Consider the following 27,822-nt stretch of genomic DNA (forward strand, 5'->3'; position numbering starts at 1 on the left):
ACGACTTTGTTGCCAACTGTAACTTTAAGTTTCTGCCATAGTCTAGTACAAACTGGTGGAGGCAGGTTGAACCTCTGATGATTATTTGCTCGGTACGAAGTCGATGACGGCGACCTGTTCCTCCATCTCTTTAAACTGTACACGTCATGGGTGTAGGTGTACACGTCATGGGCATAGGTGTACACGTCATGGGCGTAGGTTGAGGTGGGAAGAGAGCGTGACATGTGCGGGTGCGGTCAGCGTTTTGGGAGGGAAAACAAAAAGAAGACGTCACGATTAGCTTTTCGTGAATATGTCGCTTGTATCACATGTATTCCTTATGTTTCACTTTATGTTTGTGCATCGCTATTCATTGTTGTCAACTTGCAATTACACGTAGCCTACGGGCATGAATTTGCAATAAACTTATTATGCTTTCACGTTAGGTTGATTTCAGATCTTGTCTAAGACAATGCCAGTTTTCGTATTCGACAATCGTCCTATTTTGATCAACAGCCAAGAAAATTACGAAGAATATACAAATAAGTACCGGTTAACAGGTTATCGATTGTTTCTCATAATCGTATACAGAACGATATGTCATCGTTACGTTAGAACTATCATCATACGGATTATCACCACTCCTAACCTTAGTATATATCATTCAGTATTATCGTCTGAATAAAATAAGGTGTCATTATTAACGCTGTTATCATGGTCATCTTGTTATGGTCAATGTTACCTGCATAAAAATACTTTTTTTTACACAACCAAAAGATTTATTCAACCGACGCTTTTCGGTTACCATCTGTCACCTTACTCAAGGCAATTCTGACTGGTTCACTAATGGTCACCGAAACGTCGGTTGAATAAATGTCTTGGTTGTGTAAAAAGAGTCGTTTTATTCCGTGATTTACCAACCTGATGAAACTATTCACGGAGGTTCACTTCTGTCGTTGTCATAAGAATTATCACATTCAAAAAATCGTGTCTTTGTCGTTATTACTATTCTCATTCTTGATATAGGTCGTGAACGAAATAAATCCTACCGGCTCTTCGGCGAACATAGGAGCTGGACCGGCTGAAAGCAAAGGCGGTGGTGCAGCGGCGGCAGCTCTGTGTTAAAAATGAATCGAGTGAGTGAAGTAAAATTACAAGCAAATGATTATACCAACTTCATGGTTAGTGCAATTTCATTCCATTTTAAATTGTGACCCCAGCGAAATTCAAGTTTTCTAGAACTACGTCGATAAAGGTTAGACATCCAGGCAATAAGTTACACAAGAAAACAGTTACTCAAGCAACTAAGTCGATTTTCGAAACGGTCAGACTGGCGCTTCATGTAGCATCGACTACCTTTCGTCAGTGATTGAAAAGGTAGTGGATGCTTAGCTACCTGAATTGTCTGACCGTTTCCAAACTATATGGTTGATTGTGTTACTGTTTTCTTCCGTTTCGTAGAACTAGTCTCCATGTTAACGCTGATGATGAGTCTCCATCAAAGTTTTTTTTTAAAGATAATCATCCACCATGTTGTATTATTACAGCCAATAGGTATCTATCTGGGTAATAGAGCTGTTGTAACGTGCTCGTGAAACCTTCTCGAACACGGGGCCCCCATTTTACGTCTCGTTCGAAAGGCGGTGCAGCTCTAACAAGGATACCCTTCCCAGGACTCGGTGTCCGCTAGTTATCAACTACTTGGAACCTGGGGGCTCAACTGTGAAGCCGCTGCCAATTGAGCTACGAATTAAACTTTAGCTGAAACTTAATAAATTTACCATAGGAGCCCTAATGGGGGGAAGTGGTTTAATAAAAAGCAACGTTTCATGGAGATTTCGGGTCCTAAAACCCTTGTTCGTTTCCTGCTTTGCGTTTGTAGCAACTGTACCCAGCAGTGCCTATGTTGCGGTAAAATGTCCTTATCATTTGTTGTATCTTCAAAGCCGGTGGCACGTATCAAATTAACAGGGCCGGGCCTAAAGCAACAGTCTTTGTAGGGACCGAGACAACAAACAAAAAAACGTTTGTAGTTCTCATCCGCATTGATTCACCTTTCTTCTTTATTCCGAAACACTAATACTGTGGTTTGTTGTTGTTACGTACGTGTCAAGATTTATATCGAAGAAGACTTACGGTCCACAAAACTTGTAGAGTAGGAGGGTCAGGAGAGCGAGGGCGGCCAGACCGGCCAGACCGGCAATCAGGGGAACCAGCCAAGGGGGTTGGCCCCCAGCACCCTCAGCTGAAATAGACGACAAATGTTTTATGTTATTTGTATTTCTCAAACTAATTGCAAGTACAACAGATTTCGATGCTCGAGTCTCGATGCTACAGACAGATTTGAGTATATATCTAAATGCAACAATCCCCATAATTAATGCAAAAATGGGAAAATATTTAAACGACTGCTTTATTATTAGAAAAAATACCGAAATTAAAGATTAGCCCCACTCGATTGAAACACTATATCAAAGACCTATGCTAGCCCTTATTATATTGTTGATTAGCATGTCAAGTTTTATTCTGCACCTCTATTTTGTATTATATTTTGATAATTGTTCTATAAGACTATCTTATATTCGTACATAAAACTTCACAATTTCGTTAACGGGGGGAATGTGTGGGAAGGGGTTTTCAGTTTACGATCTTTATAGCCCAACTAATTATTAATACCGGTCGTGTACATGTAAGTTATTTCCTCTCGACGACGGTCAAGTTCAAAGGTACCTGTCCAAGCTGTTTTTAACCCAAATACAGTCGTTGGAGAGGGTCATTATCATAAGAAATACAAAATAAAATTCCAACAAAAGAACGTTAAGACGGACGAAAAAACAAGCAGACGTCTGATCTGTGCGGTCCGCATTAGCTTTTCCACAATTTTTGCTTTCTCATCCTTCCCCACACTATACATATCCCTAAACCGAAAGAATGTTCTATATAAGTAGAAATTGGGTCATTTTTCCAACTTACAGATGATTTGACATCGTCTTGAACAAGAGGAACGTTTTAGGAATCTACAAACCATGCATGGAGCGAAATGGGTTAGTAAACGTTTACAGCAACTGTTGAGTATTAGAAAAGGACGCCTTCTTCTGCTGGTTCTTAAAAGATGCCTAAATGTAGACCTATCGATTGCATTTCGTTTGGAATATTTATTACTTTCAAAGTCGTCTTACCCGTGCATGTTGGAACATCATTACTCCATGTTCCGTCAGATTGGCACGTCGTATTAGAAGCGCCGTTCCGTACGTATCCCGAGTCACAGGTGAACATAACCCTGTCTTGGTAGGAGTTCGCTCCGGTAGCGGGAGTCCGCGCTCCGTTAGCTGGTGCGGTCAACGCCGGACACTGGTCGGCTGAAATGGTAAATAAGCCTCGGACAAGATCATTTTGACCACCAGTGTTACTATGGTTTAGGCACTACTAGTGGCGGGCAAAGGACTCGGTGCTTGCCTGGTGAGAACTGCTCGAGATAGACAGGCGTTTTTATTGATTACTAGTCAGATACAGTGTCTGGTGTCTCTGTCTGTCATAGGACCACCAGTGGATAGTATCAACACTATTTATGTGCTTGATTAAGCCAAAGCCATGTTGGTTGTTTAAAGACGTTTATGAATCTACTGTGTGAGAAATATGCCTTCTACTTCAACTTGCCTGCTCTTTGCATCTGCAAATTCAAGGATCACTAAATCAGAATCATGGTCTGTGCAATTCGAATGAACAGTCGCCATCTTGGATCGACCCACCCCAACAACATGGCGGCGGCTAACCATATCCTCATCCACCTTCTGTAAGATTGAAAAATCTCACCAGGAATTCTGCAAACCGGCACAGGGCCCGACCATCTGGCATTTTGACCATCCTGGACGCACGTGAGCGAGCTTTGACCAACCAGCGCGTAGCCGTCGTCGCAGCTGAAGTCCATCTGACCGGTCACAAAGGTGGTTCCCCGGCTTAGACCGTTCGGTATCTGCCCAGGATTACTGCATTCAGTTGCTTTGAAACAAAACGTTAACGTGTTAGGATGACTGAGTTAATCATAGCTACACACAATAAGACAACAATGGTTCAAATTACGCGATGCTTTTTCTTCCTCTGTCGATGGAATGCATTTCGACACAGCATAGGAATAGAGTGACCCATTCTGCATTTTCCCTATATATACGCACGCACAGACACATACATACATACATACATACAAGCACACATATAAAATCACACACATACACATATGAAAAACAGACATATTATTATACATAAACATTATACATAAACACATTGGACATACACACTGGCATGTATGTTGACACAATATGGGAATATACGTATATATATTATATATATAGAGAGAGAGAGAGAGAAAGAGAGAGAGGGGGAGGGAGGGAGGGAGGGAGGGAGGGAGGGAGGGAGGGAGGGAGGGAGGGAGGGAGGGAGGGAGGGAGGGAGGGAGGGAGGGAGGGAGGGAGGGAGGGAGGGAGGGAGGGAGGGAGGGAGGGAGGGAGGGAGGGAGGGAGGGAGGGAGGGAGGGAGGGAGGGAGGGAGGGAGGGAGGGAGGGGGGAGGGAGGGAGGGACATAAAAGCACACACGTATACATAAACGCATCCACTTTTATGGCTTACTCTCGTGCCTAGAAACAAAAGTTGTCATAAGTGATCAGCAACAAGAACCATCAGTGTCAAGTTCGACGTTTACCTGTGTTCAACACGTTCGCCATATTGGTGCCAGATGTGAGCGCTGCGGCTGGTGTAGGCGCCAAGAAGACTCTTTCGGGTTTCCCGGCGATCTGGTTCACTTTGTTCCTGTCGACGTTGTCCCCGACTCCGACGGCGAACACGTGGATGCCCTGGCGGCGAGCTGCGTCAGTAGCGGCGACGACGTCATCTGCGGAGTTGCCGTCTGTCACCACGACAAGCGCGTCGGGTACGTTCGGACGATTCCCGTTCTCTTCAGTGAAGCTCACCTAGAAGCAAAGCATACGTCGATGAAAGTTAGCCATCCAGGTCATAAGATACACAAGAAAACACTTACTCAAGCAACTGGGTAGATTTTGGAATCGGCAAGACGTTGCAGGTCCGGTGGCATCCACTACCTTTCGTCAGTGGCAGTCACTGTCACACGCCAGTGTCACATAGAGTATTATCTTCATGTAATTTGGTCATCGCCGAAAAACGACAGACGAATAACTTTATTTTTATAGTTGTAGAAGACCTAACGAAAATATCTGTGATTTTGCCATGTCGATTTAATAAGCATTGGCATTTATCAAAATCAAAACAAAACACAGCAACGAAAGTTCTTGTCAACGGATCTGATTTCAAAAATTCAAATGAACCGTGAAAAGTTTCATCTGGTACGTACCGGTTGGTACATCACTGGTTAACAAAGTTTTCTGCATCAAAGACTTAATATCTAGCCGACGTTTCGATGACCGCCTGTCCCCTTCCTCATGGCAAAATACTAACAAATTCCTTAGGGTGATACATATACATGCATCTACAGAAAATCTACAGAACATTATCTCCTTTGACATCATCCAACCCACTCATCAATGTCAACTTTGGGCATCTTCTTATCCACTGCTTTTAAAGAAGAAGTCACATCCTGCATTACTTTAGTAGATTTAAAATCTTATCATAGTCATGCATAGAACGCAACGTAGTTACATCTTCATTGCCTGTTTCACTCGTATGTTTTACGTTTCACCTTTGTATGCTTGTACACTCTCGTTGATAGTTTTTCTCTTGTAAGTAGCCTACGGGCATGTATTTGCAATAAACTTGATTATAAATATATCAAGCATGACATACCGTTCGAACGTCGCTGATGGCATTTCCAAGCAAAGTGCCTCCTCCCAATGGACTGATGTTCTCGATTCTCTCGATGATCTTGTCTTTGCCCTGATAGTCTTTCAGGAGCTCCACGTTCTGCGTTCGGTCGCTGTACTGAGCCAGGCCGATGCGCGTGTTCATGTTACGAAGTGGCAACTGCCCGATGATATTCTTGGTGACATCTCGGACTCTCTGGAAATCGGAGGAGCCCACGCTGCCCGAACTATCCAGAAGGTACACCAGGTCCCAACCAGGCCCGTTCAGTCTGTTGGTAATAGCCCCGCCCGCTATACGAACAGTGACATAGCATCTTATAAATCCTAATTTTCATGTGGATTTTTTCGTCATTCTATAGCTAAGGATTAGAGGGTCATTCTAAGGGGTTGCAACGAAGAGGAGAACGTACGTATAATGGTCCGTTCAACCTATCGACGATCGGCCCGCCCGCTATGCCAACATTGAATGATAATGATAATAATAATAATAATAATGGTTTATTGGTCACAAATTACCCGTGCAATGGCAGCCAGTGCTGAATTGCTGCCGGGTTTACAATCACATAATACACAACAGATACATATTTGTGCCATCCGGGTCCGTTCAGTCTGTCGACAATCGGCCCACTCGCGATGCAAACAGTGAAAAAGCTTCATAAAAATCCTAGTTTTCAGGCAGATTTTTTTTGTCATTCTAAGGCGTGGCAACACACTGCAGAGAAGACGTGTAACGTTAACCGTATGGAGACTTTTTTCGGGGGGGGGGGGTCCCAACCGGGTTCGTTCAGTCTGTCGACAATCGGCCCGCCAGCTACACGAACAGTGAAAAAGCTTCACAACAATCCTTAGTTTTCAGGCAGATTTTTTTGTTATTCTAAGGCAATGCAACACTGAGAATACGTGTAACGTTAACCCTATCGGGGGGGGGGGGCTGTCTGGGGAAGGAGTTCTTTTGATGCCCGACCCCTGTTACTCTTAAACCACGTATTGTATGACCACTGTATGTTTCGCAGATGATGTAAAATTGAGTCATTACAACAGCTTTGGCAAGATTACTGCAAGATTAGCAACAATGTCGAATTTTACCTGAAGTGCTCAATCCAGGGATTATAGTTGCTGGACGGAACCCTGTAAAAGAAACAATATCCTGTCAGGTCTATTCACTGACAGGTATAAATCAAAACAATGGATATGACTCTGATACTTTCTGTCAGTTTCAACTAGCCTGGAGTCCAGCCTTCTTAGCTTGATTCCGCTACCCAATATCCGCTACCCGCCAAGCGGACTAAAGCTAAGAAGGCTGGACCCCAGGCTAAGTTTCAACACCAAACTGTAAAACCAGCAAATGCCATCTTCAGCAAGTTACACATGTACGAGGGCATGCTGTTCTATACGATACTGTTAAGGGGTTCTATACTTTGGTTAAAACCGCAACCGATGATAATGGCCTACGAGGGTCCGTCAAAGAGTAATGCAAGTAGTTTCACAACATTAAGAAGTTTGAAATTCAACACTTTCATTATTTTTGACTTGACTTTTTCATAGGTAAAGCTTGAATTCTAAATTGCGTGCCTACTCAACCTGTCTTTTAAGCAATCACTTCACAGTGTGCTACATGTATGTATGTATGTATCTATGTGTGTGTGTATGTATGTGTGTATTGAAGGTTTCATGGTAAATATCTCATTGAAATATATTTGATAAAAAATTAGCCTAAGGAAGAAAGTACAACGAAATTCAATGTGTTTTTTTTTACTCGATGGTCACCACATAACAAGACCCGGAGGATTTTTTGTCATCATTGTTGGAAAACGTGCACGGTTCGTTAACATTCATGTCATGCGGCATTTGAGTAGGCACGCTGACTGTTTGCATGGCTTTTGTTTAAAAAAATTAGCAATGGAGCTAGTAAAAACGTACCGCAGTCGCGTCCAACGAATCCAGCTGCACACACACATCGGTATCCAGAGGCAGTCGGAAAGCACCTTCCTCCATTCAAGCACGGATTGGGAATGCATGCGTCTCCAACTAAAAAAGGAATATGATAAGGTTTCTTTGCAAGTACATGGTAGAAACATGAGAGACATACATGTGGCAACGGATAGTTGATTTGCATCATCGTAACTGAAAAGACTAAACAAATACTACTGTTTGCTATATCTAGACAGATTAGGTTTGATTTCTTAAAAACTCATAACTCACTGAATATAGAACTCACTATCGCCAAGTCATTTACGTTAGTCAGGAAGTGATAACAGTCTATTAAAGATAGAAATTCTGCCTATTAGACACAATTCTTTTTTCCCGACACCTTAGGGGCGGAGCCATTAGCATAGTACTGCGATTGAATTGCAAATATTCTAAACATTCCGTGAACGCATTCCCCAGGGAATGTTGTAAATGGAACGTTTCTTGCGTCTGCAGGTAGGAACATCACCGCTCCATGTGCCGGTGGCACTCATGAAGTCGTCATTACAGGTGAGGTAACTCGGACTATCCAGACACAATTCTATTTCTTTCTTTTTTTGCAACGCCTTAGGGGCGGGGCCGTTAGTATGGTACTGCGATTGAATTGCAAATATTCTAAACATTCCGTGAACGCATTCTCCAGGGATTTTAACTTCCTTTTTTTTGACAGACAAGGACAGCGTGTCACTGCACTCAAGGTTTTCATAGCTTATTTCAACTTGCCACGTAGAGAGAACAATGTACTCATTCATACACCTGGGTGGAGTGAGGAAAGTCGTGTAAAGTGCCTTTTCCCAAGGGAATGTTGCAAATATACGAAAATATCTTACGTCTGCAGGTAGGAACAGCGCCGCTCCATGTGCCGGCGGCACTCCTGAAGTTGCCATTACAGGTGAGGGGACTCGGTCCATCCAGAAGGTACGTGTCATGGCAGCTGAAGAACATCTTCTCTCCCTGGTAGATCGTGCCTCGTCGGAAGCCGTTTGTCGGGTTTCCGGGATCTGAGCACACGTCGGCTGTAATGTGACCAAACAAAGATTCAAAGATAAAGCGACAATGTTCATGTCACTGAGATGAGACCAGATGTACTATTCTATGAATGATGTGCTCTTGTGCCCCCCCCCCCCCTGCGAACTGCGCAGTGCAAGATGTCAATGAGTTCATTAATGCACGGATCTGTGTAGATAATGGGCCCGTTTGTTGGATTTCCGGGATCTGAGCACACGTCGGCTGCAATGTGATAAAACGAAGATTCGACTTGAGAGATTGATCATAAAGCCACGATGTTGATGTCATTGAGGTGAGGCCAGATGTATTATTCTCTGATGTGCTCTTACTGTAAATACAGAAATGTTCGCAGTGATTCAATGTCGCGTTAGGGAGAAAATGGAGTGTTCGTGGTGGGTTTGAAATCGCGTTTAAAACAATAGTAGTGCTACAGTCACACATTGGAACGGCGTTTAAGTTCGCGGTAAAGATTTCAAAAGCCGCGAACATAAAACCATCGCGAACATTTCTGCATTTACAGCATGTGACCCCCCCCCCCCGCGAACTGCGTAGTGCAAAGTGTCAATGAGTTCATTAATGCACGGATCTGTGTAGATGATGGGACCAAAAAAAGCTAGATATGATTAACTAGAAGGGGATCATGTTTTCTTTCTATGATGAATGAACAAAACTTCGGACAGAAGCACAACGGGAGAGAAAGGCTACTCTAGAAGCAGAGGAGGGGTTTCCGGCTGATTTTTGACGTGTTTTTTGGCGTTTTTGTCGGGTTTTCTACTTTGTCTTTTTTGTCTCTTAGGGTTTGAAGAGACGAAAAAAAGGCAAAGTAGAAAACCCGACAAAAACGCCTAAAAACACGTCAAAAACCAGCCGGAACCCCTCCTCTGCTTGGAGAGTAGAGAAAGGCTACAGCTCACCTAGGCAAAACCACCTCCAGATGGCTTGGACGGCTGCTGTGTGCTGCGTGTCATTCGTAACTAGTCGAACCTTGTACGGATCAGCGGCCATCGCCCTGAGAGGCTGGCTGTCTACTTCGTCGCCCGCCCCGACTGCGAATGTGGTGATGCCCTCCTCGCGCACTGATTGGGAAGCGAAGGTGACGTCATCAAACGACAAGCCATCCGTCACCACGATGAGCGCATCCGGCCGATTAGGGCGACCGCCATTTGCTGTAGCGAAGCTAACCTGGATCGAGAAAGCGATGGATACAGTTAAGGCGGTATTAGAACAAGTGTGGCAATCAAAGATTGTTGCCATGGCGAAGGTGTTTGGATCTTACAAAAATACCAACGTAGCACTCTCAATTCTGCCATGATATTTGTTCAAAGCAATTAAAAACAGTAAGGCGACTGCAGTTCCAGTCTATTTCTGGTCTGAATCTGGGGCGCATGGGCTCATGAGCCCTTCTTCTGAGCAAGGAGGCTAACCTTCTTGTTCCGAGTATGCGCTCTGAATGGCTCGCTGGTGACATAGCTGGAATGCCATCTTCTCTAGCTATGGTGTCCAAGACACATGCGCGGAAACATTACAGAAAATTTGCGGAATCGTTGGAATTCTTTGGAACCAGACGCATACTACACTATTAGGCCTGCTCCTGAAACTTCGCCAAAATTTGAATCTATCGGGTACAAGACCAAGGAAACATTACGTACTCTATACTTGCGACGATTTTGTTTTCAAGGTTAATTGGCATCTCTTTCGTCTTCACATAGGTAATGTGTGAATGAAATCGCATGAAGCCATGAGAAATAAGAACCCTCTCACTGGATCCGCGGCACGCTGGCGGCGTCGCTGCGGCCGATCGAATTGACAAAGCACTCAACGAATTTCATCAACAAAAAACGAATCTTTTTAAGCTTTGTGTGTTGTTGTCTTTTTGGTCATACTTGTACATTGCATGCAGAGTGGACGTCCCTTAGCCTGGCCGAAAGGCTGACTGTCGCAAGAAACAGACGAGCCTGGAGACAGATCTCCATCTTCACTGCTACCTTGCCCCCCCCCCCCCCCCAACGACCCGGAGGTCAAGGGACTAGGTAGGTAGCTAGGTACGTTTTGAATGATATTCCCATTATAAAGTCAAGGGTAACACTAATCCAGTTTGGCACGAAGCGGCGGGTCCAGTGAGAGGGGGGGCTTAGGAGAGAGACGAGTACCTGTGAAACATAAGTAAGTGCACCTCCTGCAAAGGTGCCACCGCCAAGCTGGTTAGCCCCTTCGATTGCATTAATGATGGCAGACTTCGTGTTGTACGTGTTCAGGTCAAAGGTCGCGGTCGGGTTGTCGCTAAACTGGACCAGACCCACGCGGGTGTTACTGCCATCGGTGAGGAGGCGGTCGGCGATGTCCCGAGTCACACTCTTCACTCTCGCGTAGTCCACGCTTCTGGTGGAGTCCATGAGGAACACGATGTCCCAGCCGTCACTATCGAGTCGCGCACAGCTCTCAGCTATTATTAAAGAATGAAAGTTTATAAAAGTTTATTGCAAATTCCTGCCCGTAGGCTAATTGCAAGTACATGTACATGTAACACGGAGTGGGCGTACAGACAATAATAACAAATAACATATGACTAGTCTAAGATACTGACACTAAGTTCTAACTTATTGGGTCCGGCTTCTTTTTCCGAGACAGTGGAAGACGAATGATCCCACCTTTTCTGTAATATTTCGGTTTTGTGATGTTAAGACTAATAAGAGGAGAGTAGCTTTCCTTTTGTCTGAAAACGTTATTAGGATGGAAAATGGTGGCCTCTTTAAACATGAATGAATAAATGAATGAATGAATGAAAGTACAAGAAGAATGAATGACAGGCTTTTCATCTGACGTCAGCTGCGCCATGTTGGAATACGGCGTACGGCTGTAAAGCACAGGAAGAGGTTATTGCATGAGAACAGTTACTAGAGCAACTAGACAGTTTTGTAAACAAGGTATCATCCACTACCTTTTGCCATTAACAAATGAACAGATTGGTAGCTCACCAGGTTTTCACCCACAACTATGAATTGGTATGCAAATGAAACATCTAACCGTTAACTAATCCACCCAGTTGCCTGAGTAACTGTTTTATTGCGTATCTTGTTACCTGAATGTCTAAGCTTCATCGACGTGTCGATAATTAATTCAATTATTTGCCAAAATGGAAAAGGACATCAATGAAAAGCATGTATTGTACACAATGCCTCAAGGACATACATCTCAATATCTGCTAGTAAGACTATGCATGGAGCAATATTGGTTATCACACGTCTGTATCAAATAATTACTTTGCTTCTGTTTAGTCTTTTTTTTTCATTTATGTTAAACTGTTATTAAACCACATTTTGTTTAAGATATGCATTAGTCTAAAGTCATCTTACGTGTGCATGTTGGGACAGGATTACTCCATGTTCCGCCAGCTTGGCACTGCGTCTCAGAAGCGCCGTTCAGGTCGTATTCCGTGTCACAGGTGAACATGACCCGGTTAGGGTAAGATGTCACTCCTGTGGGTCTTAGCGATCCAAACGCTGGGGCAGTCAGAGCAGGGCACTGGACAGCTGTAACAGAGAGCACAAAAAGAAACCGTCAAACCTAGAAATAGAATCACGGAATTTTCTGCTGTGTAGGATATGAGAATGCCATAAATTGTTCTTTCATACTAGACACAAGAATCTCAAGGAATATTTTTAGAAAGATCTTTTAAACGACGTCCGCCAGCTAATGTCTTCTGTCAGTCGAAATCCGTGTCTAATTTTTAGTAACAGACGTATAAGTTTTTTGATTGTTATGGTTTTTACTGTCTAATGTAGGTGTTTAAACTGCCTTTCGATCTAAATGGCTTGTATTTTAGATTTTTTAAACAACGTCCGCCAGCTAATGTCTTCTATCAGTCGAAATCCGTGTCTACTTTTTAGTAACAGACGTAGTTTTTTTAAAAATTGTTATGGGTTTTACTGCCTGATGTGGGTGTATGAATTGCCTTCCGATTTACACTTTGCTTGTATTGGTTACTTTCAACGTCATCTTACGATTGCATGTTGGACGAGGATTACTCCATTGCCCGCCAGCTTGGCACGTCAAAACTTCAGCTCCGTTCCGTGTGTATCCAGGGTTACAGGTGAACGTGACCATGTCCTGGTAGTTCCTCGCTCCGGTAGGGGGCGTTCGCGCTCCGTTAGCTGGTGCCGTCAACATCGGGCATTGTCTGACTGAAATGGTGAAATAGTCATAATGAAATTGGAAATACGTTCGTTATACCCCCATTCCACTTGGACGGCGCTCTCACCGCGCTCTCACGGCGACCTCATTTTGGCCAGATCGCCGTGAGAGCGCCGACAGCGCGGCGAGAGCGCTATTGAGAGCGCCGACAGCGCGGCGAGAGCGCCATGCGCGCCGTCACCTCGGCGATGGTTTTGAACATGCTCAAAACCTTCGCCGTGAGAGCGCCGAGGATGGCGATCAAAAAACGAGCGCCGAGAGAGCGCCGAAAGAGCGCGGAGCGAGCGCGGTGAGCGCCGTGAGAGCGCGGTGAGCGCCGTGAGAGCGCGCAAGGTGGGATCAAAGGGCCGCAGCGAGCGCTCAAGGATCGCAGCGAGCGCTCTAGGAGAATTGAATGGTCTTAACTGTAGTTCAAACGAATTCAATTCTTGAAGTGCTGTATCCTGAATTTCTGGGAATTTTGTGGTCAAAACATAGCTTCGCTCGTGGGTAATACAAATTGACGAAAAGCTACAAGTACTTGCTTCAATTCAAATTAAATTCCCTCCAAGTTTTATTGTTAGTGATTCAAAATGTGTTTCAAAATTCTGTGATTTACGTTTTCTATTATAACGTAGAATGATAAAATATATTTATTGCTAACAGTTTACATGACAGACAACACAGAAAAAACAAGTTTAACATACATATATTACTTAAGACGCACACAGAGCGAACTTGCAGCGACTAAAATTGAATCTGTTTTCCCCTTGATTTTATCATTCAAATATGATGCTAGAGGTAAGGTATGACCGAGAAGACAACAAAGTACAAAAAACGTAACAAAAATTCGTTCTTTATCTCTGCAATTCGTTGAGTGATCTGTGAAATCTTTAAAAAGTTGCTGACATTTGACATTTTGGTCGCGCTGAGAGCGCGCAAGAGTCGCCGTAGAGATTCCACTTGAGCACTTTTTCCAGGAGTTCGGCGCTCTCACGGCGCTCTGGACCATTTTAGGTCGCCGTGAGAGCGCGGTGAGAGCGCCGTCCAAGTGGAATGGGGGTCTTGGTAGACGTCTGTTCTCAAATGTTTAGAAATCATCAGGGGCTACCCATCTTATACTCTCATTACTATAATTTATGCCATAGTTTTTTAGATCTTGTAACTGTAAGTGTCAAATTCATCTTACTTGTGCATGTTGGAATAGGTCTACTCCATTGTTGGTTCGCTTGGCACGTCACACTAGCGGCTCCGTTTAGTACGTATCCCGGGTCACAGGTGAACGTTACCACGTTCTGGTAGTTCCTCGCTCCGGTAGGGGGCGTCCGTGCTCCGTTAGCTGGGGCCACCACCATCGGACATTGTACAGCTGACATTGTGAAATAGTCATATTCTATTCGTTAGTAGGCGTCTGTTTGCAAAGTTTGAATTCTAAAATAAGCGTACTTTATTATGCTCTCACCATTACAGTGTAGGAGTGTGAAAACCACAATGAGTTAGAAATTGTAACTGTTAGTGCAAAATAAATCTTACGTGTGCATGTTGGAACAGCGTTACTCCATGCCCTGTTAGCTTGGCACGTCGCAGAAGTAGCTCCGTTCAGTGTGTATCCCGGGTTACAGTTGAAGTTGACCACGTCCTGGTAGGAGGTCGCTCCGACAGGACTCAGAGATCCAAATGGTGGAGCCGTCAACTCCGGACATTGGACAGCTGAAAGGGTTCAATAGTCATGGTTAAAACCATATGAAGATCCATATACTGAAGATTCATGGAGCAACGTGCATCATGGTTTTTCAAGGGCTGCACCACTTAAAGCCCCCTCTCACTAGTACTGGACCCGCGGTACGCTGGCGGCGTCGCTGCGTCCTAAACTGGATCTGTGTTACCCTTGACCTTATAATTGGAATATCATTCAAAACGTACAAGTATGACCAAAAAGACAACAACACGCACAAATCTTAAAAATATCAATTTTTTGTCGATGAAATTCGTTGAATGCTTTGTTAATTCGATCGGCCGCAGTGACGCCGCCAGCGTGCCGCCGGTCTAGTGTTAAAAACATTATACTTTTTTTCTGATATTAATTAGTTTAAAGTCGCCTTACGTCCGCATATTGAAACAGTATCAGTCCAAGATGTGTTTGTTTATATCTTACGTCGGCAGGTTGGAATAGGGGCACTCCATTGTTGGTTCGCTTGACAAGTCACACTGGAGGCTCCGTCAAGTTCGTATCCCGTGTTACAGGTAAACGTGACCACGTCCTGGCAGTTCCTCGCTTCGGTAGAGGGCGTCCGTGCTCCGTTAGTTGGGGCCGCCAATCGAGGGCATTGTACGCCTGAAATGGTGAATAACTTTTGAATAATGGGATCTATTTTAATACTGAAAAAAGCACGAAAACGCCTGTAATTCATACATGTATCTGTCTACCATGTATGAATACAGAAAATTCAAGCGATTTCAATCTAATGCTATCTTCACTTTAGTACCAGGTAAATGCAACAATCTGATAGACACTATCATATATCATGTCAAGTACATTTATTATTTAGGCCATGAAGTGAATCAGAAATCTGAAAATATGCCCTTTACTCATACAAGTACACGTTGGTACAGTTGCACTCCAGCTTCTGTCAGCTAGCCCGGTTGTGCAGCACTGCGATTGCGTGAGGGAATCATCAGAAAGATTTACTTACGATTGCATGTCTGTTGATTAGCACTCCATTCCCCATTCGCCTGACAGGTAATACTGGTTGAACCGGCGAGGTTGTAGCACTGGTTACAGGTGAACGTGACCACGTCCTGGTACCGTCCTATGGCTGTAGAACTCACTGCTCCGTTTGCTGGTGCTGTCCGGGCTGGGCATTGTACAGCTGAAAGTGAACAAGACATTGCAAATCAGTTAACAAAGCTGTACATTGCAATTGATATTTAGCATATGATTGATTCATGGTCATACAAATTACACCTGATATGTTCCCTTGCCCTCTTGTACGGTGCCGAGACATGGACCCTTACACAGGCATTAGCGGACAAACTAGATGCCTTCGACTCTCAGTGCTTGAGGAAGATTGAAGGCATTCGTTGGGATGACTTCATTTCCAACGAAACGGTCCGTTGCAGAACTAACCAACTACCGTTTAGTTGTAGAATCACAAAGCAACAGATGATCTTCCTGGGTCACGTCTCCAGGGCGGTTCCTACTCAGGACGCCATCAAACTGATTTCATCGGAACCCAACCCGTCATGGAAGCGACCTAGAGGTCGCCCTAGAGGAAGATGGGAAGACCAGATCTTCAACACGCTCCAGGGGCTGGGAGTCACCAGAAACAACTGGAGGGCCTATGCCGAGAGCAGACCAGCCTGGCGAGCCCTATGCATGTCTGCAGCCGCCATGCATCAGACACTGATGCCTGCGAATGATTGATTGATTGATTGATTGTTCCCTGCTTTGATAGGTGGCTGTCTCCTTTGAGGTCAAACAACGACATTACTTGTTGACGCTCGTCTGGTACACTATCGCACAGGTAAAGTAGACTACGTGAAAAAGCAGTTACTCATGACAAGCAACTGGATATGATTTTGGAAACGGTCAGACGTTCCAAGTAGCATCCACAAAATTTCGTCAGTGGTACTTAGCAAGATTTTACCCACGAACTATGAATTCATACCGAAAAATGTGGAGACAGTTTTAGATAGTACAATAGGAAAAAAAGTCAGCACAAGTTTGATGTTATTGAGACAATAACTCCTTTTTTTTGCATCTAGGAGCAAAAACTGGTTTGCTGGCAAGGCTGGGTCCCAAGTACCAGACAGTTCGACCCGCATCCCTCCTTTCAAGAGGTGGGGTTTTACATCCTCTCAAATATTGCCCCCTAACTCCACTTTCGAACTAGGGGGGGTCGCGGCCTAGGATACTCATAGATTTGATGGTGTCCGCGCTCCGTTATGCTAGGGTCACATTTCCAATCCGGGGCCCGGCCGGGCAGTTTGCCGGAATTAAAAGTACGACATCGAAGACAACAAAAGACATAAACGTAAAACTGGTTATTCATAAGCATGATCTGTGTATAATCCTTGATAAGGATTTTTATTTTACGTTCCCGCAACAAGCCCGGGCGGACCACGGTATGGAAATGTGACCCTAGCATTAGTTGGGGCATTCAACAGCTGGCATTGTACGGCTGAAATGGTAAAAGAGTCATGTTCTGGAATCTATCTACGTATCTATGTATGTAGGGAGGAAAACCTACAATGTAGGAGGTTACCAGATACGTTACTCCTCTTAAGCCCCTGTCACACCTGTGCGTATATACAAGTCCGCATGGGTTGCGTATTAACATGTTTTTGGTTTAGATTAAGTTTGCAGCCGAAGAAGTAATTTCTTTGGTTTGATAACCAGACAACACAACTATGGGTTAAAGTAGAAAACAACTTCCTCCCCGCAAAATTTACTTAAACCAAAAAAATGTTAATGCGCAACTCACGCGCACTTGAATATACGCACAAGTGTGACAGGGCCCTAAGGTCATGAGAAGAAGAAGAGGGTATTTATGTACAAAACATACATGAAACGACGTTCGTTAGTAGACGTCTGTTGGCCAATGTCTAAAATTAGAAAAGGCTTCCCTTCTCATGCTCTCAACAGTACAGTGTAGAAGTGTGAAAACAACAATTTGCAGGAAATTGCATCTATTAGTGAAGTGAACTTTATTGCTCAACAATCGTACATGGTACAATGTATGGCATGAAATTATTATTATTAGTTGAAAATGCATCTTACGTGTGCATGCTGGAACTGCGTTAGTCCATGTTCTGTCAGCTTGGCACCTCGTATTGGCATTGCCGTTCAGTGTGTATCCCGTGTTACAGGTGAAGGTGACCACAGTCTGGTAGGAGGTGGCTTCAGTACTCCGCGATCCAAACGCTAGAGCCGTCAACGCCGGACATTGGACAGCTGAAAAGGTTCAATATTATTGTCTAAATATCTAGATTCTGATGATGCATGTCGCCCCGTGCATTATCGTTGTCAAAGGTCTGTACGGTACCCCTAGGGTGTTAAAATCAGTAAACATTTACTAGTAGTTTAAGTTGAAACTATCTAATACAGACGTGTTGAACCATGTTATGAATGTGGATTAGTTAGAATTCGTCTTACGTGCGCATGTCGGGACAGGAGCAGTCCATGTTGTGTCAGCTTGGCACGTCACACTAGCGGCTCCGTTCATTACATATCCCGTATTACAGGTGAAAGTCACCACGCTCTGGAAGGAGGTCGCTCCGGTAGGGGGCGTGCGAGCTCCGTTGGTTGGGGCCGTCAGCTCCGGACATTGTCCAGCTGAAATGGTCAATAACCTTTTATCATGGGGATTTACATCCGTTCAGAAAAAACGCCTTTTAACATATGCCTGTCTACTATGTTTTGAAGATCTAGACGGAAAGCTTACGCAATATATTTCTGATGCTCTCTATACTTACATAATCTATCTAGTGATTGTATACTATAACCCGATTCAAATCGCTAGGCTATGGTAAATCGCTAAAGTATTATCAACATGGAATTTTTCTTACGTGTGCATGTTGGACGAGGATTACTCCATCTTCCGTCAGTTTGGCATGTCGTAGTTTCAGCACCGTTCCGTGCGTACCCCGAGTTACAGGTGAACGTCACCGTGGTCGGGTAGGCGTGTGGTCCGAGAGGACTCAGCGCTCCGTTAGTTGGGGCAGTCAACGTCGGGCATGGTCTGGCTGGAATAGTTAACAAACTTCTATTGCGGATATCTATTTCTAGATCTGTAGTAAAACAAATGCACAAAATGACGAATCCTAATCTATGCTTGTCTTTCATGTTTTGAATACAGAAAGGTCTTGCAATTTTCACTATCTGGTTAATACCTGCATATTACTATTTGATGGACATTGCTATCATGTACCAACTTGCAAGTCATCTTACGTGTGCATGTTGGTACAGCGTTGCTCCATGCCATGTTAGCTTGGCACGTTGTGGTAGCAACGCCGTTCAGTGTGTATCCCGCGTTACAGGTGGTAGTGACCTGGGTCTGGTAGGTCCTAGCTGTCGTACTCAGCGCTCCGTTAGCTGGGGCCGTCAAGCCCTGACATTGGACAGCTGAAAGAGTTCAATAATCTTAATTGATCAAAACCGACTAAGTATTTACAAACAATTGATGCATGGACCAACATTGGTTGTAAAGGGTCTCTGCAGTCCCACTTGAGTATAAAAACACTATGCTTTTTTTCTACAAACTGTTTTGTAGTTATGTTCGCCGAGAAGATTATGTTTTCGGTTACGCCAGCTGTAGGGTGGGTCTGTATGTATGTCAAGAGCATAACTCGAGAAACCATTGATGAATCTTCATGATTTTTGTTAGGTGTGTAGCGGTTGTGCAAAGAAAGGTCGAGTTCAAAAATCATTAAACGTTACCTGGCGTTTTTCAACAGTATAGCTTCGGAATTTGCATGTTTGTGTGTTTGCATGTAGGAGAAAAATTGACTTGATGGATCTTCATGATTTTCTTTCATACTATCTCCCGCAAGGGTATTGATTGCATGTTGTTACAAATATCAGTTCCCTAAAGGTCATCTTACGCGTGCATGTTGGCACAGGTCTAGTCCATGTTGTGTCAGCTTGACACGTCACACTGGCGGCTCCGTTCAGTACGTATCCCGTGTTACAGGTGAACGAAACCACGTCCTGGCAGTTCCTCGCTCCGGTAGAGGGCGTCCGTGCTCCGTTAGTTGGGGCCCCCAACGGGGGGCATTGTACGCCTGAAATGGTGAATAACTTTTGAATAATGGGATCTATTTTAATACTGAAAAAGCACGAAAACGCCTGTAATTCATACATGTATCTTTCTGCCATGTATGAATACAGAGAAGTCAAGCGATTTCAATCTATTACTCTCTTGACTTTAGTACCAGGTAAATGCAACAATCTGATAGACACTATCATATATCATGTCAAGTACATTTATTAATTAGGCCATGAATTGAATCAGAAATCTGAAAATATGCCCTTTAGTCATACAGGTACACGTCGGCACAGTTACACTCCAGCTTCTGTCAGCCCGGCTGTGCAGCACTGCGATTGCGTGAGGGAATCATCAGAAAGATTTACTTACGATTGCATGTCGGTAGATTTGCACTCCATTGCCCATTCGTCTGGCAGGTAGCACTGGTTGAGCCGGCCAGGTTGTAGCACTGGTCACAGGTGAACGTGACCACGTCCTGGCAGTTCCTCGCTTCGGTAGAGGGCGTCCGTGCTCCGTTAGTTAGGGCCCCCAACGGGGGGCATTGTACGCCTGAAATGGTGAATAACTTTTGAATAATGGGATCTATTTATATACTGAAAAGAACACTAAAACGCCTGTAATTCATACATGTATCTCTCTACCATGTATGAATACAGAAAAGTCAAGCGATTTCAATCTGATACTCTCTTGACTTTAGTACCAGGTAAATGCAACAATCTGATAGACACTATAATATATCATGTCAAGTACATTTATCATTTAGGCCATGAATTGAATCAGACATCTGAAAATATGCCCTTTAGTCATACAAGTACACGTCGGCAAAGTTGCACTCCAGCTTCTGTCAGCCCGGCTGTGCAGAACTGCGATTGCATGAGGGAATCATCAGAAAGATTTACTTACGATTGCATGTCGGTAGATTTGCACTCCATAGCCCATTTGCCTGGCAGGTAGCACTGGTTGAGCCGGCCAGGTTGTAGCACTGGTCACAGGTGAACGTGACCACGTCCTGGCAGTTCCTCGCTTCGGTAGAGGGCGTCCGTGCTCCGTTAGTAAGGGCCCCCAACGGGGGGCATTGTACGCCTGAAATGGTGAATAACTTTTGAATAATGGGATCTATTTATAAATACTGAAAAGAACACTAAAACGCCTGTAATTCATACATGTATCAGTCTACCATGTATGAATACAGAAATGCAAGCGATTTTAATCTAATACTCTCTTGACTTTAGTACCAGGTAAATGCAACAATCAGATAGACACTATAATATATCACGTCAAGTACATTTATCATTTAGGCCATTAATTGAATCAGAAATCTGAAAATATGCCCTTTAGTCATGCAAGTACACGTCGGCACAGTTGCACTCCCTGAGCTTCTGTCAGCCCGGCTGTGCAGCACAGCGATTGTGTGAGGGAATCATCAGAAAGGTTTACTTACGATTGCATGTCGGTTGATTTGCACTCCATTGCCCATTCGTCTGGCAGGTACGACTGGTTGAGCCGGCGAGGTTGTAGCACTGGTTACAGGTGAAAGTCACCACGCTCTGGAAGGAGGTCGCTCCGGTTGGGGGCGTCCGTGCTCCGTTAGCTGGGGCCGCCAAAGGGGGACATTGTCGGCCTGAAATTTCCCGATAATCTTTAATTATGGGAATCCTTTAGCACTGAACATGCCAGTTGATACATGTAAATTCGCTGTACTTTTCGTTGGTTCAATGAAATTGTAGGTACGTCTACCAACTTAAAAGTATTGAGAATTAGTGAGTTAAGGTCCTAGGGTCTAGTTCTCTCTTTACTGTATGATAAATGTGCGAAGACACACAACATAAGCCCATTCACGGTCCCGATGACGCATGAATCTTTATGATTTTTTTTAGGTGTGTAGCGGTTGTGCAAAGAAAGGTCGAGTTCAAAAATCATTTAACGTTACCTGGCGCTTTTCAACAGTATTGCTTCAGAATTATCATGTTTGTGTGTTTGCATGTAGGAGAAAAGGTGACTTGATGGGTTTTCATGATTTTCTTTCATACTATCTCCCGTAAGGGTATTGATTGCATTTTGTTACAAATATCAGTTAACTAAAAGTCGTCTTACGCGTGCATGTTGGGACAGGAGCAGTCCATCTTGTGTCAGCTTGACACGTCACACTGGCGGCTCCGTTCAGTACGTATCCCGTGTTACAGGTGAACGAAACCACGTCCTGGCAGTTCCTCGCTCCGGTAGAGGGCGTCCGTGCTCCGTTAGTTGGGGCCGACAATAGGGGGCATTGAACGCCTGAAATGGTGAGAAACCATTGAATAATAGGATCTTTTTTAATACTGAAAAAGCACGAAAACGCCTGTAATTCATACCTGTATCTGTCTGCCATGCATGAATACAGAAAAGTCAAGCGATTTCAATCTATTACTCTCTTGACTTTAGTACCAGGTAAATGCAACAATCTGATAGACACTATCATATATCATGTCAAGTACATTTATTATTCAGGCCATGAATTGAATCAGAAATCTGAAAATATGCACTTAAGTCATACAAGTACACGTCGGCACAGTTGCACTCTCTGAGCTTCTGTCAGCCCGGCTGTGCAGCACTGCGATTACATGATGGAATCATCAGAAAGATTTACTCACGATTGCATGTCGGTAGATTTGCACTCCATTGCCCATTTGCCTGGCAGGTAGCACTGGTTGAGCCGGCCAGGTTGTAGCACTGGTCACAGGTGAACGTGACCACGTCCTGGCAGTTCCTCGCTTCGGTAGAGGGCGTCCGTGCTCCGTTAGTTAGGGCCCCCAACGGGGGGCATTGTACGCCTGAAATGGTAAATTACTTTTGAATAATGGGATCTATTTAAATACTGAAAAGAACACTAAAACGCCTGTAATTCATACATGTATCTGTCTACCATGTATGAATACAAAAAAGTCAAGCGATTTCAATCAAATACTCTCTTGACTTTAGTACCAGGTAAATGCAACAATCTGATAGACACTATAATATGTCATGTCAAGTAAATTTATCATTTAGGCCATAAATTGAATCAGAAATCTGAAAATATACCCATACAAGTACACGTCGGCACAGTTGCACTCCAGCTTCTGTCAGCCCGGCTGTGCAGCACTGCGATTGCGTGAGGGAATCATCAGAGAGGTTTACTTACGATTGCATGTCGGTTGATTTGCACTCCATTGCCCATTCGTCTGGCAGGTACGACTGATTGAGCCGGCCAGGTTGTAGCACTGGTTACAGGTGAAAGTCACCACGCTCTGGAAGGAGGTCGCTCCGGTTGGGGGCGTCCGTGCTCCGTTAGCTGGGGCCGCCAAAGGGGGGCATTCTCCGCCTGAAATTTCCCGATAATCTTTAATTTTGGGAATCCTTTAGCACTGAACATGCCAGTTGATATATGTAAATTCGCTGTACTTTTCTATGGTATAATAAAATTGTATGTACGTCTACCAACTTAAAAGTATTGAGAAACTAGAGTTCCACGAACACATTATCTTCGCCAAATAATCAAGGCTTATTATGGAGAGTGATTGATATTTACGTGCTTATCACCCCCTGCAAATTTGATCATGCACCATACCATTTGGAAGTTATGATGGGGCGAATGAGTCCAGTCTAGATGGGGTTAAAAATCATTTGGTAGTACAGGACTAGTATATGTGTAGAGTGTGCTGGTACAAATGTATATGTTATAACTGGTCATGAAAAAATATGAGTATGTTGCTATTATATGGGCCACAAAGGTTCAATATTGCAGTGTTGTAAGTTGAAAGTGATGATGAAATGGCACAGTCAATATATATGAATAGAATAAATCTTTATTCCATATCATACACATTTTGAAAGACATAGCACATGTACATATGACTTTTCCGCACCTAGCAGTGGTGCGGTTTTAGTACAGTGTACTCTCCAAGCAGAGGAGTGGGTCTGGCTGGTTTTTGTCGTGTTTTTAGGTGTTTTTGTCAGGCTTTCTATTTTGTCCCCTTTTCATTTATGTCACCAATCGTGGTGAACAAAAATGCCTAAACTGAACGCGTTAAAAACCAGCAGGACCCACACCTCTGCTTGGAGGATAGTTTATTTATTTGACCTACATGTACGTTTATGCAAGGCCATCTGGTTACATGACCTGACAGTCCCATGTCCGATTATGAAATGCACTGGGTTAACAAACTTTCCTTTCATTTCCTTCGCCGAGAAGGTTATGCAGAGGGTAGCGTTTGTTTGTGTGTTTGTAACGTACAGCATAACTCGAGAAGGCTTGGATGGATTTTCTTGATATTTGGTAGGTGGGTAGATCTTGATGAGACATGGAAATGATTAGATTTTGGGTCCCCTAGCGGCTTGTTACGGTACTGCAGCGGAACTTCCTGTTTTGATATCTCGTGTTCTGGACATGCTACGCCATGGTCCTGATTTTTGATTGGTAGATAGCTCTTTGGACAGAGAGTAAGTGGTGTAGGTTTTGGACCCCTAGCGGCTTTTTTGGAACTGCAGGAACAGGTTTTGCTTCAGACTTTGAAATAGAATAACTCAAGAAGGGCCTGATGGATGGTCATGATTTTTGGCAAGTAGCTAGCTTGAGTGATGATGTACATGATTAGATACTTACTATGCAAATCAGTATCTTGTTTGCATAATTACTGAGGAAAGTTTATACATCCGCCAAATTCCATAATAGGACTCTCAAACATGTGACATATGTAACTGAAGATGAGAGAAATATTAATAGATGTCAACTAGTGATAAATTGAATGAGCTTGAGGTGTGTTCTGGAGCTCATTCACACGTGTTATCACAAGTAACACGTGAATCAACTAAAATACTTTTCAGAACTAACGTTCGATTAATATGGTAAATAGCTAGGGCTCTTTCAAGTAGATTTATCAACACCAGATAAAAGGCCAAAATACCTAGATTTCTCCAAAATACCACGGGAGAATCCACAACCAATATTCATAATCACGGAATATTCGGAATTTCCGGAATTTCCGGAATATCCGGAATATTCGGAATTTCCGGAATATCCGGAATATCCGGAATATCCGGAAGATCCGGAATTTCCGGAATTTCCGGAATATCCGGAATTTCCGGAATATCCGGAATTTCCGGACTTTCCGGAATTTCCGGAATATCCGGAATTTCCGGAATATCCGGAATTTCCGGAATATCCGGAATATCCGGAATATCCGGAATTTCCGGAATTTCCGGAATTTCCGGAATATCCGGAATATCCGGAATATCCGGATATTCCGGATATTCCGGATATTCCGGAAATTCCGGATATTCCGGAAATTCCGGATATTCCGGAAATTCCGGAAAGTCCGGAAATTCCGGATATTCCGGAAATTCCGGATATTCCGGAAATTCCGGAAATTCCGGATCTTCCGGATATTCCGGATATTCCGGATATTCCGGAAATTCCGAATATTCCGGATATTCCGGAAATTCCGGAAATTCCGAATATTCCGTGATTATGAATATTGGTTGTGGATTCTCCCGTGGTATTTTGGAGAAATCTAGGTATTTTGATGGAATATCCGGAATTTCCGGAATTTCCGGAATTTCCGGAATATCCGGAATATCCGGAATATCCGGAATTTCCGGAATTTCCGGAATTTCCGGAACATCCGGAATTTCCGGAATATCCGGAATATTCGGAATTTCCGGAATATCCGGAATATCCGGAATGTCCGGAAGATCCGGAAGATCCGGAATTTCCGGAATATCCGGAATTTCCGGAATATCCGGAATTTCCGGAATATCCGGAATTTCCGGAATTTCCGGAATATCCGGAATTTCCGGAATATCCAGAATATCCGGAATATCCGGAATATCCCGAATTTCCGGATTTCCTGAATTTCCGGAATTAACCTGAATTTCCGAAAATGATAAATTTTCTATGAATATTTATCTATGCTGAGACGCATATCTATAAAACATTGATGAATTGATAACATATCTAAAAATATTCATGAACGTTCCACGTTCCATTCATCAATTTTCTGTACATTAATTCAGAACTTTAACGATTTGGAATTTCCGAAAGATTTGGAAGATTTGGAATTTCCGAAATTTCCGGAATATCCATAATATCCGGAATTTCCGGAATTTCCGGAATATCCGGAATATCCGGAATTTCCGGAATTTCCGGAATTTCCGGAATATCCGGAAACTCCGGAATATCCGGAATATCCGGAATTTCCGGAATATCCGGAATATCCGGAATATCCGGAATTTCCGGAATGTCCGGAATATCCGGAATATCCGGAATATCCGGAATGTCCGGAATATCCGGAATATCCGGAATTTCCGGAATATCCGGAATATCCGGAATTTCCGGAATATCCTGAATTTCCGGAATTTCCGGAATTTCCGTAAATGATAAAGGCAAGATATACTTTGTGGATTTTCAGGTCGATTGGGTGAAGGCGATCAACTCAATTTATGATTGATGAGAAACACTCCCACTGATTAACTAGAGTTAATCAGTGGAACTCTAGTTGATTATGTAAAGCACCATCTGAGCTCTGTAAATACCAAATATCACGACGATCCGTCGACCCCTTCTCAAGTTATTCATGTCAAAACAAAAACACCCACAAGCCCAAATTTGTGGCATGAACTATCTACCACACAAAAATCATGACCATAGCACTTTCAGAAAATATGCCTCCAAATTTTGAAGCTCTGTTGTAGTACCCGCTAGAAGGCCCATTATCGAACTTGACCTTCCTTTCTGTAAACCCTACCCATCCACTAGATATCATACAGATCCATCAACAGCTTCTGGGGTTATGCTGGCTTGTGATAATAATTGGCAACACACCTCAAGCTCATATCATAATATCATGATATCATGATATCATAATATCACAATATCACAATATTTGATATTTAATATCATAATATCATAATATCATAATATCATAATATCATAATATCATAATATCATAATATCATAATATCATAATATCATAATATCATAATATCATAATATCATAATATCATAATATCATAATATCATAATATCATAATATCATGATATCATAATATCATTATATCATAATAGCATAATTCATGGCGTAAGGCTGCTAAGGCATCATATGATATTCATGATATTCATAAATTCATGAATTCAGAAATTCAGAAATTCAGAAATTCGTTAACTTGACTCGCGGGATTGTGCATATAAATTATAAATTTATATATTGAATTCACGAATTATTGAATTAATGAATTAATGAATTAATGAATTAATGAATTTATGAATTGATGAATTTATGAATTTACGAATTTATGAATACTATAAGTATGCGCTTCAATATTATTATATTTTTATAAAGATATAAATGAATTTACATAAACATTGATGAATATTCATAGACATTTACAAACATTGATGACTAGGAAAATACCCTTCTATTCTGCATCTGTATTATGGAGAAGTTTAGGTAATATCGCCTTTTTATCTGGTGTTAATAAATCTACAAGGATGTTATGTTTTATTAATATACGTTTCAACATAGATAAATATTCATAGATATTAATGAAAATTTACATGAACATTGATGAATATTCAAAGACAAACATTGATGACTATGAATATTGGGGGGGGATTCTGCATCTGTATCATGGAGAAGTTTAGGTAACATCGCCTTTTTATCTGGTGTTGATAAATCTACCTGAAAGAGCTCTAGCTATTTACCACATTTATCGAACGTTAGTTCTGAAAAGTATTTTAGTTGATACACGTGTTACTTGTGATAATAATGAGGGCCTGCATGGGGGGGTCCCGACAACGCTCTACGCTAAATTCGGAGGGGCGGCTACGTAATACGCTAAATTCAGAAAGCCTCCCTACGCTCTACGCTAAATTCAGAAAAAGCCTCACTACGCTCTACGCTAAATTACGGAGTGGTCGGCAACGCTCTACGTAAAATCAAAACGGCCGATTACGCTCTACGTAAAAGGGGCATGCAAGCCCTCAATAATTGGCAACGCACCTCAAGCTCAGTCAATTAACAAGGCTGCTTCAGGCAAGGAGTGTGGTTTGTAGATGTTAATGCTGTTGACTGTGTAACAGTGGGGGTTCA

The 27,822-nt window shown here is 43.1% G+C and overlaps 1 protein-coding gene across 1 annotated transcript in view; it reads right to left on the minus strand.

The window, feature by feature from the left end:
* The window catches only part of LOC136426526 (complement receptor type 1-like), a 48,140-nt gene continuing 20,318 nt past the window's right edge, over nt 1-27,822 (minus strand). The window contains exons 21-49 of the mRNA XM_066415191.1: nt 22,878-23,057; nt 22,351-22,530; nt 21,815-21,994; nt 21,162-21,341; nt 20,624-20,803; nt 20,090-20,269; nt 19,557-19,736; nt 18,904-19,077; nt 18,522-18,698; nt 18,109-18,288; nt 17,734-17,907; nt 15,647-15,823; nt 15,109-15,288; nt 14,487-14,663; nt 14,143-14,322; nt 12,785-12,964; nt 12,137-12,313; nt 10,934-11,226; nt 9,698-9,965; nt 8,606-8,791; nt 7,728-7,835; nt 6,894-6,935; nt 5,791-6,098; nt 4,676-4,943; nt 3,793-3,978; nt 3,159-3,338; nt 2,116-2,224; nt 1,029-1,095; nt 1-135 (exon numbers count right to left, since the gene is read on the minus strand). Coding sequence (XP_066271288.1) covers nt 82-135; nt 1,029-1,095; nt 2,116-2,224; nt 3,159-3,338; nt 3,793-3,978; nt 4,676-4,943; nt 5,791-6,098; nt 6,894-6,935; nt 7,728-7,835; nt 8,606-8,791; nt 9,698-9,965; nt 10,934-11,226; nt 12,137-12,313; nt 12,785-12,964; nt 14,143-14,322; nt 14,487-14,663; nt 15,109-15,288; nt 15,647-15,823; nt 17,734-17,907; nt 18,109-18,288; nt 18,522-18,698; nt 18,904-19,077; nt 19,557-19,736; nt 20,090-20,269; nt 20,624-20,803; nt 21,162-21,341; nt 21,815-21,994; nt 22,351-22,530; nt 22,878-23,057 — 5,105 coding nt within the window. The 3' untranslated portion in view covers nt 1-81. The remainder of the gene's footprint in view (nt 136-1,028; nt 1,096-2,115; nt 2,225-3,158; nt 3,339-3,792; nt 3,979-4,675; nt 4,944-5,790; nt 6,099-6,893; nt 6,936-7,727; nt 7,836-8,605; nt 8,792-9,697; nt 9,966-10,933; nt 11,227-12,136; nt 12,314-12,784; nt 12,965-14,142; nt 14,323-14,486; nt 14,664-15,108; nt 15,289-15,646; nt 15,824-17,733; nt 17,908-18,108; nt 18,289-18,521; nt 18,699-18,903; nt 19,078-19,556; nt 19,737-20,089; nt 20,270-20,623; nt 20,804-21,161; nt 21,342-21,814; nt 21,995-22,350; nt 22,531-22,877; nt 23,058-27,822) is intronic.

This window comes from Branchiostoma lanceolatum, chromosome 2, assembly GCF_035083965.1.
Source record: "Branchiostoma lanceolatum isolate klBraLanc5 chromosome 2, klBraLanc5.hap2, whole genome shotgun sequence".
In the NCBI taxonomy this organism is placed as follows: domain Eukaryota; kingdom Metazoa; phylum Chordata; class Leptocardii; order Amphioxiformes; family Branchiostomatidae; genus Branchiostoma; species Branchiostoma lanceolatum.